Raw genomic sequence first — 13,818 nt, 5'->3', positions numbered from 1 at the left:
TGATATTATCCTTCAAGAAAATTGATCTGACTTGGAAGGATTTATTATCGCCTACTAAAGTGTATGATTTATCCATTAGAGCCCACTGTTAGCCTCTACAATTCCGTAGATTTTACGTTATAATCCAATTAAAAATTTATAGTTGTTCTATTATGGCTCTTGTGAAACCAAAATCCTAATTCCGCCATTGCTTGTACGTGATCTGTTTAAGAAGCACGTGTTTGTAGATTTACGTGCATGTCGGTACAATTTTCAGATGCTTATTAAAAAAAAAAAGAAAAAAAAAGGGGACCACATTTAATTACTACCAACACGACAGCATATGATATGCTGCAATTGATGTGTGAGTGATCGCCAACTTTTGTTTGAATTCTCATTAGACTTAGAGGTGGGTGTGGATTGTCAATTGACGAGATGCGTTGGGTATAAAAGCCCGCCCCCCCCCCCCCCCCCCTAATGAAATTGCAATACGCAATTGCGCCACCACGCGATGCACCCTTCCCGTTGGTCATTCCATTTCAAGACAAATTAACTTGATATAGTTGGCATGATAATCATTCCATTTCAAGACCATTTTTCACCCCTTTTTTTCTTTTTTTCTTTTTTTTCCCCTAACACTACTTTAAAGATCGGACCTAAAACCTAAGTCATAAGAAAATCGCTTGTTGACAATAAAGTTAGACCTTGACTGATTTTTTTTAATTTTTATTTTTAATCTCCCACCTCTTTTAAGGTTCAAAGTCGGTTGGTCGCTAAAATGAAACTATTTGAGAGCCATTCAATCAAAACACCATGGTGGTGAACTGTTTTTTCATTTAATTATTTATGTATGTAGTATCGAATGCATTTGCCCAAGTTGAGCATCTAATGGATGATTGGTGATTCTGAATTCATGATATTCGAAATGCTTTGGCATCTAAAAGAAATAAATAAATTGGAAGTAATTTGAAGCGACAACAACTTTCTCATCATGGACTATCATCTTCTGCTTTTAACGCCTCATGAATAGTTACTCTCGTAAAAGTTTACCAAATATTTTTTAACTAGATTTAACTCAATTTTAGGTATAGACTTCCTATATCCCCAGTGTGTGTGTGTGCGCGTGTGTATATATATATATATATATATATATAGAGAGAGAGAGAGAGAGAGAGAGAGAGAGAGAGAGAGAGATGAGTCGATATGAGCTCGAACAATGACAACTGTAGGGTTGTTGTAACTTGAATTGATAGAAAACTAATAAATTCCGTTCGAATTCGAGATGATGTTAAATAATTGCACTAAAATTGGTAAATCACCCGACAAATACTAGTGGAGTGTAGTTGCGGTCAAGCTGTATTTTTTTTTTATTGAATGCGTATGTTTTGCTTGCTTGCTTGCTGAGCGTAATCGCCACTAATTACACAATACACTCCTTTTATTTATTTATTTATTTATTATTTATTATATATATATTGGTATGAGATCTTAAAGTATGGGAAAAGTCCGGTAAAATTTTAAAATTACAGGTTTTAAATACTTACAACTTGAAGCACTTAAACCGTATGATTTATACTTTTTTTTCAGACGTTTCTACATTTTAAAATTTCATATTGAAATATTTATATATATACACACACATATATATATATCCACCATCTTAACTATTAAATGCTAATTGGGGGTGGACAACAGACACGTTCAATTTAGTATTGAGTTCTAAAGAGCTAATAAAAATTAAATGAAAAAATTTAAATTGGAATAAATTTTTTTATTATTTCTCACAAAATTTAACTTTGTAAATTTTTTTTCCTTATGTCTTATTTAATCATTGCGCCTGATACTATTTTAATATAATAAAAGTTAATGGTTATTTTCGATTCGGTTCCAATCTTAAGGAAAAAATACTGAACCCAACCGATTCTTTTTAGAACGAGTTTAATTCTCTCTGGTCCTAATGCTAATCCTATCTTTTCTTTTTCTTTTTTAATAGTATTTGGCTCTCAAAAGGATTTCATGCTTTTTTCTTTTTTTATTTCACACATAAAACTGTTTGCTTCCAGGGGTTATATTGGCTTTGGCAATGTTATAAGAGACTCAAATGGTGCATTTGTGGCAGCTAGGTGTTGTAGCATTCCTGGAAAATTTAGTGCCCGTGATGCTGAAGCCCTTGGTGTTTGCGAGGCCCTTAGTTGGATTAAGCAACTACAATTGTCTAATGTAACTATTGAGATGGAATGCTTAAATGTGTACAATGCTCTAGTTAATAATCTCTCGGGTCCTAGTAGTTTTAGCCTTGTTATTGAAGATTGTCGTGCTGTGTCTAATTCAATACGAGATGTATCTTTCTCTTTCGTTAGACGGTCTGCGAATTTCGTTGCCCACTCTGTAGCTCAGGCAGGGAATTCTTTGTCAGGCCACGGAGAGTGGAGGGTTGTTCCACCTCCGTTCTTAATTGTTGATTTGTTTGGCTCTTCTTCTTAATGAATATCCAGTTTCATCAAAAAAAAAAAAAACTATCCCTAGCTAGTTGATAAACATATTTTTTCGTAATAACTCTCAAAATTAATTTATCACATGATATTCTTGAAGAATTTCATATACAACAAAATATGGGACAAAAAAGTTTGTGGATTTCAAGCTATAATAATATGGTACAATGGTATATTTAAATTTATTATCTTATATTATAATAATTATTATAGTTTTAATTGTAACTAATAGTTGTTGTTAGTAATTGAAATTTTTATTATAATAACTATTAAGATTGAGTAACCCATTTATTTGATGGTAAGTAAGTAATTTTTAAATTCTAAAATTCATTATCGAATATATAAGTGACCACAGTAGATGGGACTTAAATATTGTGATCACTTATATTTTTGTATTTTTTTAAATCACAATTGTAATAATTATTATTTTATATAACCGTTGAAAACAATCCATCTCTCACTTTTGTTTAAATCATTTAGAATTCAAACTCATAGATGATGTGTCGTTTGTCAAAAGAGAAGAGAAATGTCAAGTCATTTTCATATATATAAAGTTAATGACATTTCATTGACTATAAAAATTTAAAAAAAAAACATAGACCATGTGTCATCTAGAGTATGCGCCGATGCGTACTGGTTATGCATGTTGGTTTTGTGAATTACGTAGGCAACATGTCATTAAATAATTATCTTGTGAAATGCATGTCAGTGAGTATCAAAACAATAAACGACAAGTCATCTGGTACTTGTGTGATGATTAAATTTATAGTCAATATTATTCATCACCATCATCATCATTATCATTATTATTGTTATGATCATAATTGGTAGTAGTAGTAGTAATAATAATAATAATAATAATAGTAATGCAAGGAACAATAATTAATTAAGGACAATTTGGCAACTTGTAACAATCTAGTTTGATACCTAGACAAAGTAAACTCATTAATGAAAATACAACTTATTCCAATTCTAAATCCTACAGCTAAAGTAAACAATTTATTATAATTATGACTCTAGTCCATTCTAATTACAATGTAATAAACAGATCATTAAAGTATTAGAAGCAATATCTTTGAAAAATAGATGACTTATTATCTCCCAAGTAAAGTTTCACAACGGTTGTTTTATTTAAAATAACCTTGAGTGCTAGATGCTAATTAAGGGTGGGCAACGAGTTGTTTCGTTCCAATACTAAATTGTAAAGAACCAATAAAAATAGAATCAACAAAAATAAAAAATCAATCCGAAACCAAAACTTTCGGTCAGGTCCTTCAAATATTTATAATTTTTTAATTTTCTCACAAACTTTTTTTAAAATTTTTATTTCTTGTGTCTTGTTAAATCTTGCCACCTAGTACTATTTTAATATAGAAAAAAGTTCGTGGTTTTTTCCAATATGATTTCGGTCTTAAGGAAAAAAATACCAAACCAGAACTCGAAAATTGAATTGAACCAATTTTTCTGGAATTAGTTCTACCTACCCTAATGCTAACTATATCATTTTTTTTTAATAATATTTAGATCCAGAAAGGATTTCATACTTTTTTCTTTTTTCATTTCGTGCCTAATACTATCCCTAGTTAGTTGATAACCATATTCTTTTGTGATAACTTTTAGAAAAAAAATTTGTCAGGTGACTTAGTTTTCCCTTAATTTTAGAGTATTCTTTAAGAATTTTATATCCAACAAAAGACTAAAAAAATGATTGTGGAATATTCTTTTGTGATAACTTTTTTTTAAAAAATAAATAAATTGTCACATGACTTAGTTTTCCCTTAATTCTATTGTATTCTTGAAGAATTTCATATGCAACCAAAAAAAAAAAAAAAGATGATTGTGGAATCTATAATATTATGGTAAACGGTATGTTTATATAGCTAAAGTTTATTATTTTGTTATTTTACTAAAACAACAATTATAGTTTTAATTGTAATTAATAGTTGTACTTGCAATTGAAGTTGCTATTATAATTACTATTAAAATTGAGTAATCTATCTATTAGATACTAAGTAAATAATTTTACAAATCATAAAATTTGTCATATAATAAACGAGTGACCAATAGTAATTGGCACTCAAATAAAAATTCAAATATTGTGATCATATATGTGTGTGTGTATAAAATGATTATTATTCCATGTAACTGTTAAAAACTAATAATATCTTACTTCTGTTAAAATTAATTAGAATCCAACTGCAAATATGGCATGTTGTTTGTTAAGAAAGGAACAAAAAGTCGGATTGTTGACTTATTTGTAACTACAATGGCATGTTGTTTATTGTTAAAACATAAAGAATGCTTCATCTAGAGTATGCAATTGTGTACACTATTTTTGTATGCTTGTTGTACAAATGATGTAGATTATATGTCATCCTTATCTTCATCTCTCTAATGACAAGTCATTTTCTTAAAGAGATAAACGACGTATCATCTAATACTTGTGTGTCGATTAAAATATATTTAATATTTTATTATTGTTGTTGTTGTTGACTTGTTGTCATTCTTCTTCTTCTTCTTCATAATTAGGGATGGCAAAATGCAGGTTTAGCCTAGACTTTTTTAAGCCCATACCCAAGCTCATTAGAGTATAATTGTAAGGGTCGAGCCTAAGCCAAGCTCACTGCGGGCTTGAGTCGAGCTTAGGCTTTCACTTATTTTTTCAATTTTTTTTAAAAATTGTTGTAAACCTAAAATGCGTTAATAATAATCAAGTTGTTATAATCAACAATGAATTAAATAAAATGAATATTTTTAAAATAAAATAATAAATAAAGCAAATAAAAGTTTAAAGATTTAAATTTTTAGTATTATATTCTCTAATTCAAGTACCTTCTTAATTAACTAATATTTAAAAGAGTGTTTAGTATTATAATTTAAGTTTTTTTATTCATTATTGATATATGAATTAGGGATTTAAGCTTATTTTTTATTTTCCATTATTTTTTAATTTTATTTTTAAAAAAATAAAGGACTTGTGCTTGGCCTGAGCTTTTTTTTCCTTGTGCCCTTGTCCAAACCCTCATGTGAGAGATTCAGGCCAAAGTCTGTGGAAATGTTTGTGGAAATGGGCTGGGCTTAGGCCAATCCCAGCTTTTTTGCCATCCATGTTTGTAGTAGTCGTATTCTTATTTTTAATAATAATAACTACTATTGTTATTATTATTTTTATCATTATTATTGTTACTGTTATAATAGATAATAATAATACTAAAGACAATAACTAATTGAGAATATTTTGACAACTTGTAACAATTTATTCTGATACCTAGACAAAGTAAACACACAAATGGGAATACAACATTTTTCAATTTTGATTCTTACAACTAAAGTAAACAACTTATTCTAATTACAATTACAGTCTATTCCAATTACCAATATCATTAAAGTATTGGAAGTAATGTCCTTGGAAAATAGACAACTTTTTGCCTATTACTATTGTTATTATTTTCAATTTTTCTTTATTATTTATATTATTAACAATAATTATTTTGAATAATAATAATTGTAATTATTATAATAAATAATGACAATAGTCAATTGATGTCATTTTAGTAACTTGCCACAAGTCTTTACATTTCAAAATAGAGTAAACACATCAATGACTTCTAAAAAAATAATAATAATAACACATCGATAATAATACAATTTATTTCGATTTTGATTCTAACAATTAAATTAAATAATTTATTCTAATTGTCATTCCTCATTCTAATTCTAGTCTCTTTTAATTCTAATTTTTTGTTCAATTATAATTTATTCTAATTACCGATTGGCAAATGTGATATGATGCAAACAAAGTTTAATGCTCAGCATTTTATCAGCTTGGTAAGAGAGAAGTGTGTTCAACAATTAAAAAGCATTCACTCAACCGAGAAAACTCAGACAGGGTGAGAACTTACGATCATAAAGCAGCGAAAAAAAGCATCATTTTATGGTGTTGATGGAATAGACGACAATAAAAGCATGCGCTCCAAGTCGATATCCATACCATAAATAAGCAAAATGATTACTTCGTGAAAAAATGAAAGGCGTTATTTATTTATTTTTTTTATACGCTGATATATTATAATTAAAATTTTATTAATATTTATAATTAAAAATCAATCGAAATTCTCTTGAATAACAAAATAAAATAGCATGGTATCATATCACTACGGCAATATAGCTGGACTGAAAAACATATAATAGGGTATTATTAGAAGAATTACTGAATTAGGAACGGATTTAGGACTAAAATGTCATTCTTGGAGGAAAAAAGCGAATCATTTTATTCTGCTAATCAGTAATCGCCACTGACCACTCACCGCCTTGGTTATGAATTGGAATATGATAAAAATCCACAATCTTAAGTGGATTTGTGGACCAAAATAATTTTGAGTGCCCCAGAACACAAAGCCGACCGACCATATTTTTTGAGGCCAAGAAAATGGCACATGCAATCTTCATATTGCCGATAAGCTTCTTACCATTAAAAATCCATGCAAAATTTTTCGAAAGTGTTGGTCGCCTTCATCCCATTCTTCTTAATTAAATTGATCAGATCACGATAAGTCTTCCATAATACCAACATGCAGCTTTTATATAAGCACCAACCCATGGTGCCATTTGTCAAAACCCAAAAATATTGGCCTCTCATATAATTAATTGCGTCCTTTGTTTCCTCCCTACGTCAAATTAATTAACAAAGCAAGAAAGAAAGAAAGCACTTTCAGAAAGTTATGAAGGATCATGGCCACTTTAAACTATTTATTTATTTCAGAGGTAGTTTTCATATCATTTTATTATTTTATTTCAAGTAGCTCAGAATTGGAGCAACAGAGAGCACCACCCCGTTTATTATATTTATATATTATTAATTAATAAAATTTAATTCTTGATTTTATTAATAAAATTGCTTCAATAACGGTTGAGTTTGTTTAATTATTATAGTTAGACAGCGATGTCTAATTTTTAAACTTCCATTTTAAGGCGCACGTCGACATGAGGAAACACTGTTCACACATTAATTAATACTGACAAATATTAAAAACAATTGTCGATTTGATTTCTGTTCGGAAGCTAGTCAATGTTGCAACATTGCATCTCTTGAACCTTCAAAAGCTTCTATCTGACACAAACTAGTCAATATCAGAAAGCAACCATAGGAAGGACAAGTCAATGGCCAGTCTAATGAGATGGGGACTTGTCAGCAGATCGAATTTGTTTTGTAAAGACTACATATTTACCACACCAAAACGTAGTGCAATAATACAATATTGAATTTGATTCTGCTATACATATCCCACTACAATATAATACTCACATAATTTGATTATTCAGTAGCACCAAAACACGTACCTTACTATTCAACCAATCAAACAGAATAAGAATATCCTTTCGAGCAGAGCGTGTGTATCGTTAGTAAAGTAAGTCGAGCCACTCGGTCGTATTATAGCTTGGATAGATTCTTCTACCGAGAGAAAATTTTGTGTAGGACTGTTGCACCATCTCAATATTTGGCCATAAAGACTTCACAATCGGCTGGTATCGAATTGTTTAAGTCTATCTTGAGGTGGTGGGATAAGTCCACTGGCGCATGCTCTGTCATGTGACGGAGCAGTGAACTCGAAGTCGGACGATCAATGGATTCGAAGTATGCTAAATCATTGAGACAATCCCACGTAAATTTTTCTCCCTTTTCCTAACAGGCCGCGCCTGCCCCCAACAAAGTTGGATAGTGACACGCCTACATACGGAACCAAATGATTTATTCTCATCACCTATGGTATCGCTAACCGTTCGATCATCATTTGGAATTAATAACAATTCCACTATGTTATCTATTACATTTTTTTTTCTTTTTTAACTTTTCGCAACTAGCTAACCATCTTCATGCACAGGAACTCCACCAAGTTAAGAGAATTGTACAGAACACCGCGCTCCACTATAAAACCTCCTTGTTACACCCCCAAAATTCCCATATCCTCGGGCCATTTTAATTTTCTCTCTGTAAAAAAAAAAAAATGAAAAACTTCGGTTCTTCTAGTATGAAACCAGGCCTTATTTTCTTCAATTGTTCAACCAAAATCTCTTGCTTCATGTCGACATTTATTTTCTTGGCTGTCAAATACATTATGAACCCTCTAATGCTTCACCTTTGTTATTTTACAGCTCTCTCTTTATTAGGATACTTTCTTTTAAGTGTCACAAAGCCTAGAACTCACTCCACGACCCCAAAAACCTTCGATGTTTTCTTCACCTCTGTGTCTGCCGCAACGGATTCGAGCATGGGCACTGTTGAAATGGAGGTTTTTTCAAATTGCCAACTCATAATCATGACCATTTTGATGCTAGCTGGAGGTGAAGTTTTCATGTCCATGCTTGAACTCTTCTTCATCAAATCCAAGCTTCCCAAACATAATGATCATCTCCTTATCACTCCTTCTTCAAAACCCACAAAATCTGTTGAACAGATTGAATTAAACTCCATCTGTTGTTCCGAAAAAACAGATCATATTAGCTTTGACAACAAGAACAACAAGAACAACAACAATACAATTTTAAAACACAACTCCATCAGGTACTTGTGTTATGTGGTACTAGGTTATTTCTTAATAGTTCATGTTGGTGGTTCATGTTTGGTGTTATGGTACATAAGTCTCATTCCTAGTGCAAAGCACGTACTAGAGCAGAAGGGTCTCCAAGCGGAAACATTCTCACTTTTCACAATTGTTTCCACTTTCTCAAATTGTGGTTTTGTCCCTACAAATGAAAACATGATTGTTTTTAAGGAAAATTCAGGCCTCTTGTTGCTTTTAATTCCACAAGTCCTCCTTGGCAACACATTATATCCAGCTTGCTTGCGATTCGCAATCTGGGTTCTGAAGAAAATCACAAAGAGAGAAGAGTGTGATTACTTGTTGAAGAATTATAGAGAGATAGGCTATGACCATTTGCTCTCTAGGTCTCGTTCTTGTTTTTTGGCTATTACTGTTTTTGGGTTCATAATAGTGCAGCTGGTGATTTTCTGTTCCTTGGAATGGAACTCGGAGGCCATGGATGATTTAAATTTTTATCAGAAACTCGTCGCTTCCTTGTTTGAAGTCGTTAATTCGAGGCATACTGGCGAATCTGTCCTTGATCTCTCCATCATTTCACCAGCAATCTTGGTCCTCTTTGTTGTTATGATGTGAGTTCTTCCATGCCTTTAATATTTTTTCATGCAGCATTGACAAGTTTCCGTTTACAAATTTTGAACCTCTTGTTTTTTTGACAAAATTATGTCAGGCCGCTAATCAATGAGATCATAAAAGGAATATCGTCACCTTCTTATTGATCTATAATATAAAATAACTCCTTGACACTAAAAATTAAAAAAAAAAAGGAATAAATGATCCATTTATTTGATATTTGGTCTCAAGAATATAAAATATATATTTATGATAAAAATAATTAAAATAATAAAAGTTTAAGCAAAAATATCTTATTATTAATTTTTTTACACCAAAATCTATATATCTTTTAATATTTAAATTTTTTATTTATTTGATTTATTTAATTTATGATATATATGAATAAAAGAGTTGAAAATAAGCTTAATATTTTAAAATTATGGTGAAGGAAATTATTAGGTATTATGAAAATAATAGGGAACTAAATGGTAAAAAAACTACCAATCTCCCAACATAAAATCATAGAATATTGTTTAAAATAAAATAAATTCAAAAATTTATATCTACATATTTTTTTTTTTGAATGATAATAAGAAGAATTGTAGCCTTTTTTGATGCGTCTAATATTCCATATTTGACCATGATTAAATTAATCCGCACTAAAAATTGCGAAAATAAGAAATATTTGACAACAAAAGAGAAAAGGATGATCTCTGAAAACAGGAACTTATTCTTTAAGTAGCCATTTATGTATACATGATGTGTAGTTTATACTTTATAGAAATAAAAAGCAAACAAGAATATGAAATATTCTTCGAAATTCTGGATGCATAGTAATTAATTATATGTAAGAATAAGAATTTCGCCATATCAATCCTATGCAATTTTTCATATTCTTGTTTGCTTCGAAATTCTGGATGCATAGTAATTAATTATATGTAAGAATAAGAATTTCGCCATATCAATTCTATGCAATTTTTTTTGTTTGGGGGGGGGGGGGGGGGTGTTTAATTCAATAAATTTATAGGAATTAGATTCTTAATTCCTTATTGTAAGAACTTCGCTTCCTAGTAATACTATGCAGAAAATTCTCATAATAAACTTTCATACAGATTGATATAACATTGTAATATTATCATTTTTCACCACTGGTATTTTTAATTTCATTTATTCAATAATTTTAATCCTATTTCTCTGCTAATTTTATGCACTTCAGTTTGTATAATTTTTTTTTAGTAAAATTAAAATGTCCAATAATTTAAGCTTTTGAGTGACCTCTGACATATATATATTTTAAGTCTTTGGTATCAAATATATTATACCATGTGATGCACAACGAGATCCATTATATGGATAAAAATTTCAAATTTTGTGTTAATTTTTTTTTTACTAAGGCAACGTTTCGACTCTATTGTCATTAGAAGTTAATTAATTAATTTCTTCTATTTCTTCTTCTTCTTCTTATTATTGTTATTATTGTTATTTGGTGTGTGTGTGTGTGTGTGTGTGTGTTTGAAATATTGGAATGTAACATTAAAAATCCCTCTCATACGCCAATTTAATAGGAAAACAATAGGCATATTTAATTCTTTTTCTAAAAATATAAACAATCATATTCAATAGTTAAGGACAGATTTAAAATAATAAAGTGATGTGAGGCCCGAGAGAAATAGAAGGAAAGGGTTTTATATATTCTTTTTAAGAATTCTAATATGCTATGATTAAATTTTGAAACAAACTAAGTGATAAATCATTCTTTCTTTCTGTCATTTTCATATTAGACAACACAAATCAGAATTAAGTTCCAGAAACAAATCCCAATTATTGTAGTAGGTGGTAGAATATGTAGCTGCAGACTTATTCTATATTCCATTAATATGTAGCTAACTTTAGTGTTTATTTTTCCCCTAATTTCTTTTAATAAAATCAGATCTAGTGAAAAAAAAAATAGTTTAATTCTAAATAAACTAAAAGAAATCAATTTAATCATCAACATTAAAATTTAAAATTTAATTTTAACTACCCATTTAGTTAGAAGAGATTAAGAGAGAAAATGCAGTATGAGAAAATCCCTATCCTATACCAAAATGAAAAAGTCCATTAACGACCATATGCGTACGGAATGAGAAATTGGGCACTAGCTATGATTAATATTCAAATTTGGAAAGATATATAAATTGACTGACTTGTCATTTCATTGAAGTGGGTGGTCTGTTAATCTGTTCGTTTGACCCCACAAGTGTGCTATTATTCTTTATATCATTGCTAGTTGCGTTCCATGTCAAAGAAGCGTTTGAGGAATAAAAGTCCACCTAAATTGAAGCTACGTACTTATATGCCCATATCTCACCACAATACAAGATCGTGGGTGATCACGATCCTCCATTTACCATCTGTAAAAATTATATAAGATATTAATGGGATAAAATGAATTAGATACTTGACTGAACATAACATACAAAAAAAATTATAATAAATCCCATATTCGTTTTGTTATTTCTGTTTAAAAAATGAAAGATCACTAATAAATCACGAAAACTATTTCAATAAACTAACCATAAGACACTTTAGTATATATTCATAAAATTTGTCATGTTGTGTATGGTTGTTTTGAAGGTATCTTCCACCATATACATCATTTTTACCGACAAGAAATTGTGATGAAGGGGATTCAAAAAATTGCAAAGAGAAGGAAAAAGAAACCAAGAGTTTGCTGGAGTGTTTGGCATTTTCACAACTTTCTTATTTGGCGATCTTCATCATCCTAATATGCATCACCGAGAGACATAAGATGAAGCAAGACCCCCTCAACTTCAATGTGTTAAGCATCACCATTGAAGTCATAAGGTGAGTCCATATGCTTTCCTTCTTTTAACTCTTTTTTCAATTTTTCCGGGGTATCAACGTCATTTTCACGGCTTTCTTTCATTGTTTATTCATCTAATCCCTGTCGAAAGTTATTTCTAGAAACAGACACGCCCTTCTCCGAATCTGGTTACTACATAAAAACATTTAAATGAATTGAAATCTTTTGGAGGTTAAAACATTTACTGATCGCATTCTTTTAATGCTCAAAAGGGTAATTTAGTTCTCTTACGGTCTAATTAACTCAAATTTATATGATCACTTGTAGTGCATACGGGAATGTGGGATTCTCTACTGGTTATAGCTGTGAAAGACAATTGAAACCCGAAATTTCATGCAAAGACAAGTGGTTTGGATTGGTAGGGAAATGGAGTAACGGAGGGAAATTAATCCTCATTCTAGTTATGTTCTTTGGAAGGATAAAGAAGTTCAACATGAAAGGTGGCAAAGCTTGGAAGCTGTCCTAATCCTACAATGCACGCATCTTCGGCTAATGTTTTCTGTGTTGGAAGTTTTTGCACGGCGAAATTTGTGTGTGTGTGTGTGTGTGTTTTTTTTTTTTCTTTGGGTGATTTTTAGGTGTTTGGGATCTTAATAGAGAATGTCGATTTAGCCTTTGTAGAGCTAAATTGAGTGTGTGTCAATTACAGTCGAGGGACCTAAGTGACAAAAAAAAAAGGGAAAAAAGGAAGGGACTTATTAGTCTATTGCCACACATCAGTGACTCACCTAAAAAATAAGCGGCATAGCAATAACAGTAAAGTCTTGTTGTAAAGAAAGTCTTGTTGCAAAGTATAATAAAAACCCCTGTATTAAATATGTTGTTAACAATTTGTTTTATTGGCTTATTGCTAAATCGTTATTACAACTACACGTGCAAGCCAGAATTTTCCATATCCATTCAAAATAAATGCTATAATATTAACAATACAAAAGCTAAATGCTTTTTATAAAAAGGCATATCCTCTCATAGAACTAGAAAGTAGCAAACTCCAAATGATTGTTTTCTGCTACATAATAAACATGGAGATAATTTATTTGCAATTAGGATCCTAAAAGGAGGCAACATTCAATGACTCATATAAAATAAAAGAGTAATGATATAACCACAAACTCTTGTACAAATGTATTTTGTATAAACTGATATGACGTTAATTTATTAGTTGAATTAAATATCTCTTGACCCACATGATTTATTTTTATTATTTTATATTTTCATTCAACCAATGAATTAATGCCACATCAGTTTGTACAAGATAAATTTGTACAAGAGTTTATGACTATATCATCACTCAAAATAAAATGGCAGGAAACGAAATGCAATTCAT

General features: G+C 30.3%; 1 protein-coding gene across 1 annotated transcript; it reads left to right on the top strand.

The window, feature by feature from the left end:
- Positions 1-8,342: 8,342 nt before the first annotated feature.
- Positions 8,343-13,584, top strand: LOC102617564 (cation transporter HKT1;3-like). The gene is made up of 3 exons (XM_006474249.4): positions 8,343-9,642; positions 12,242-12,472; positions 12,759-13,584. Exons 1-3 carry the CDS (start codon positions 8,477-8,479, stop codon positions 12,955-12,957), a joined length of 1,596 nt encoding a protein of 531 aa, XP_006474312.2. The 5' UTR covers positions 8,343-8,476; the 3' UTR covers positions 12,958-13,584.
- The last annotated feature ends 234 nt before the right edge of the window (positions 13,585-13,818 follow it).

The sequence above is a fragment of the Citrus sinensis genome, chromosome 9 (genome assembly GCF_022201045.2).
Source record: "Citrus sinensis cultivar Valencia sweet orange chromosome 9, DVS_A1.0, whole genome shotgun sequence".
Lineage (NCBI taxonomy): Eukaryota > Viridiplantae > Streptophyta > Magnoliopsida > Sapindales > Rutaceae > Citrus > Citrus sinensis.
This window is presented reverse-complemented; position numbering and strand designations above follow the sequence as displayed.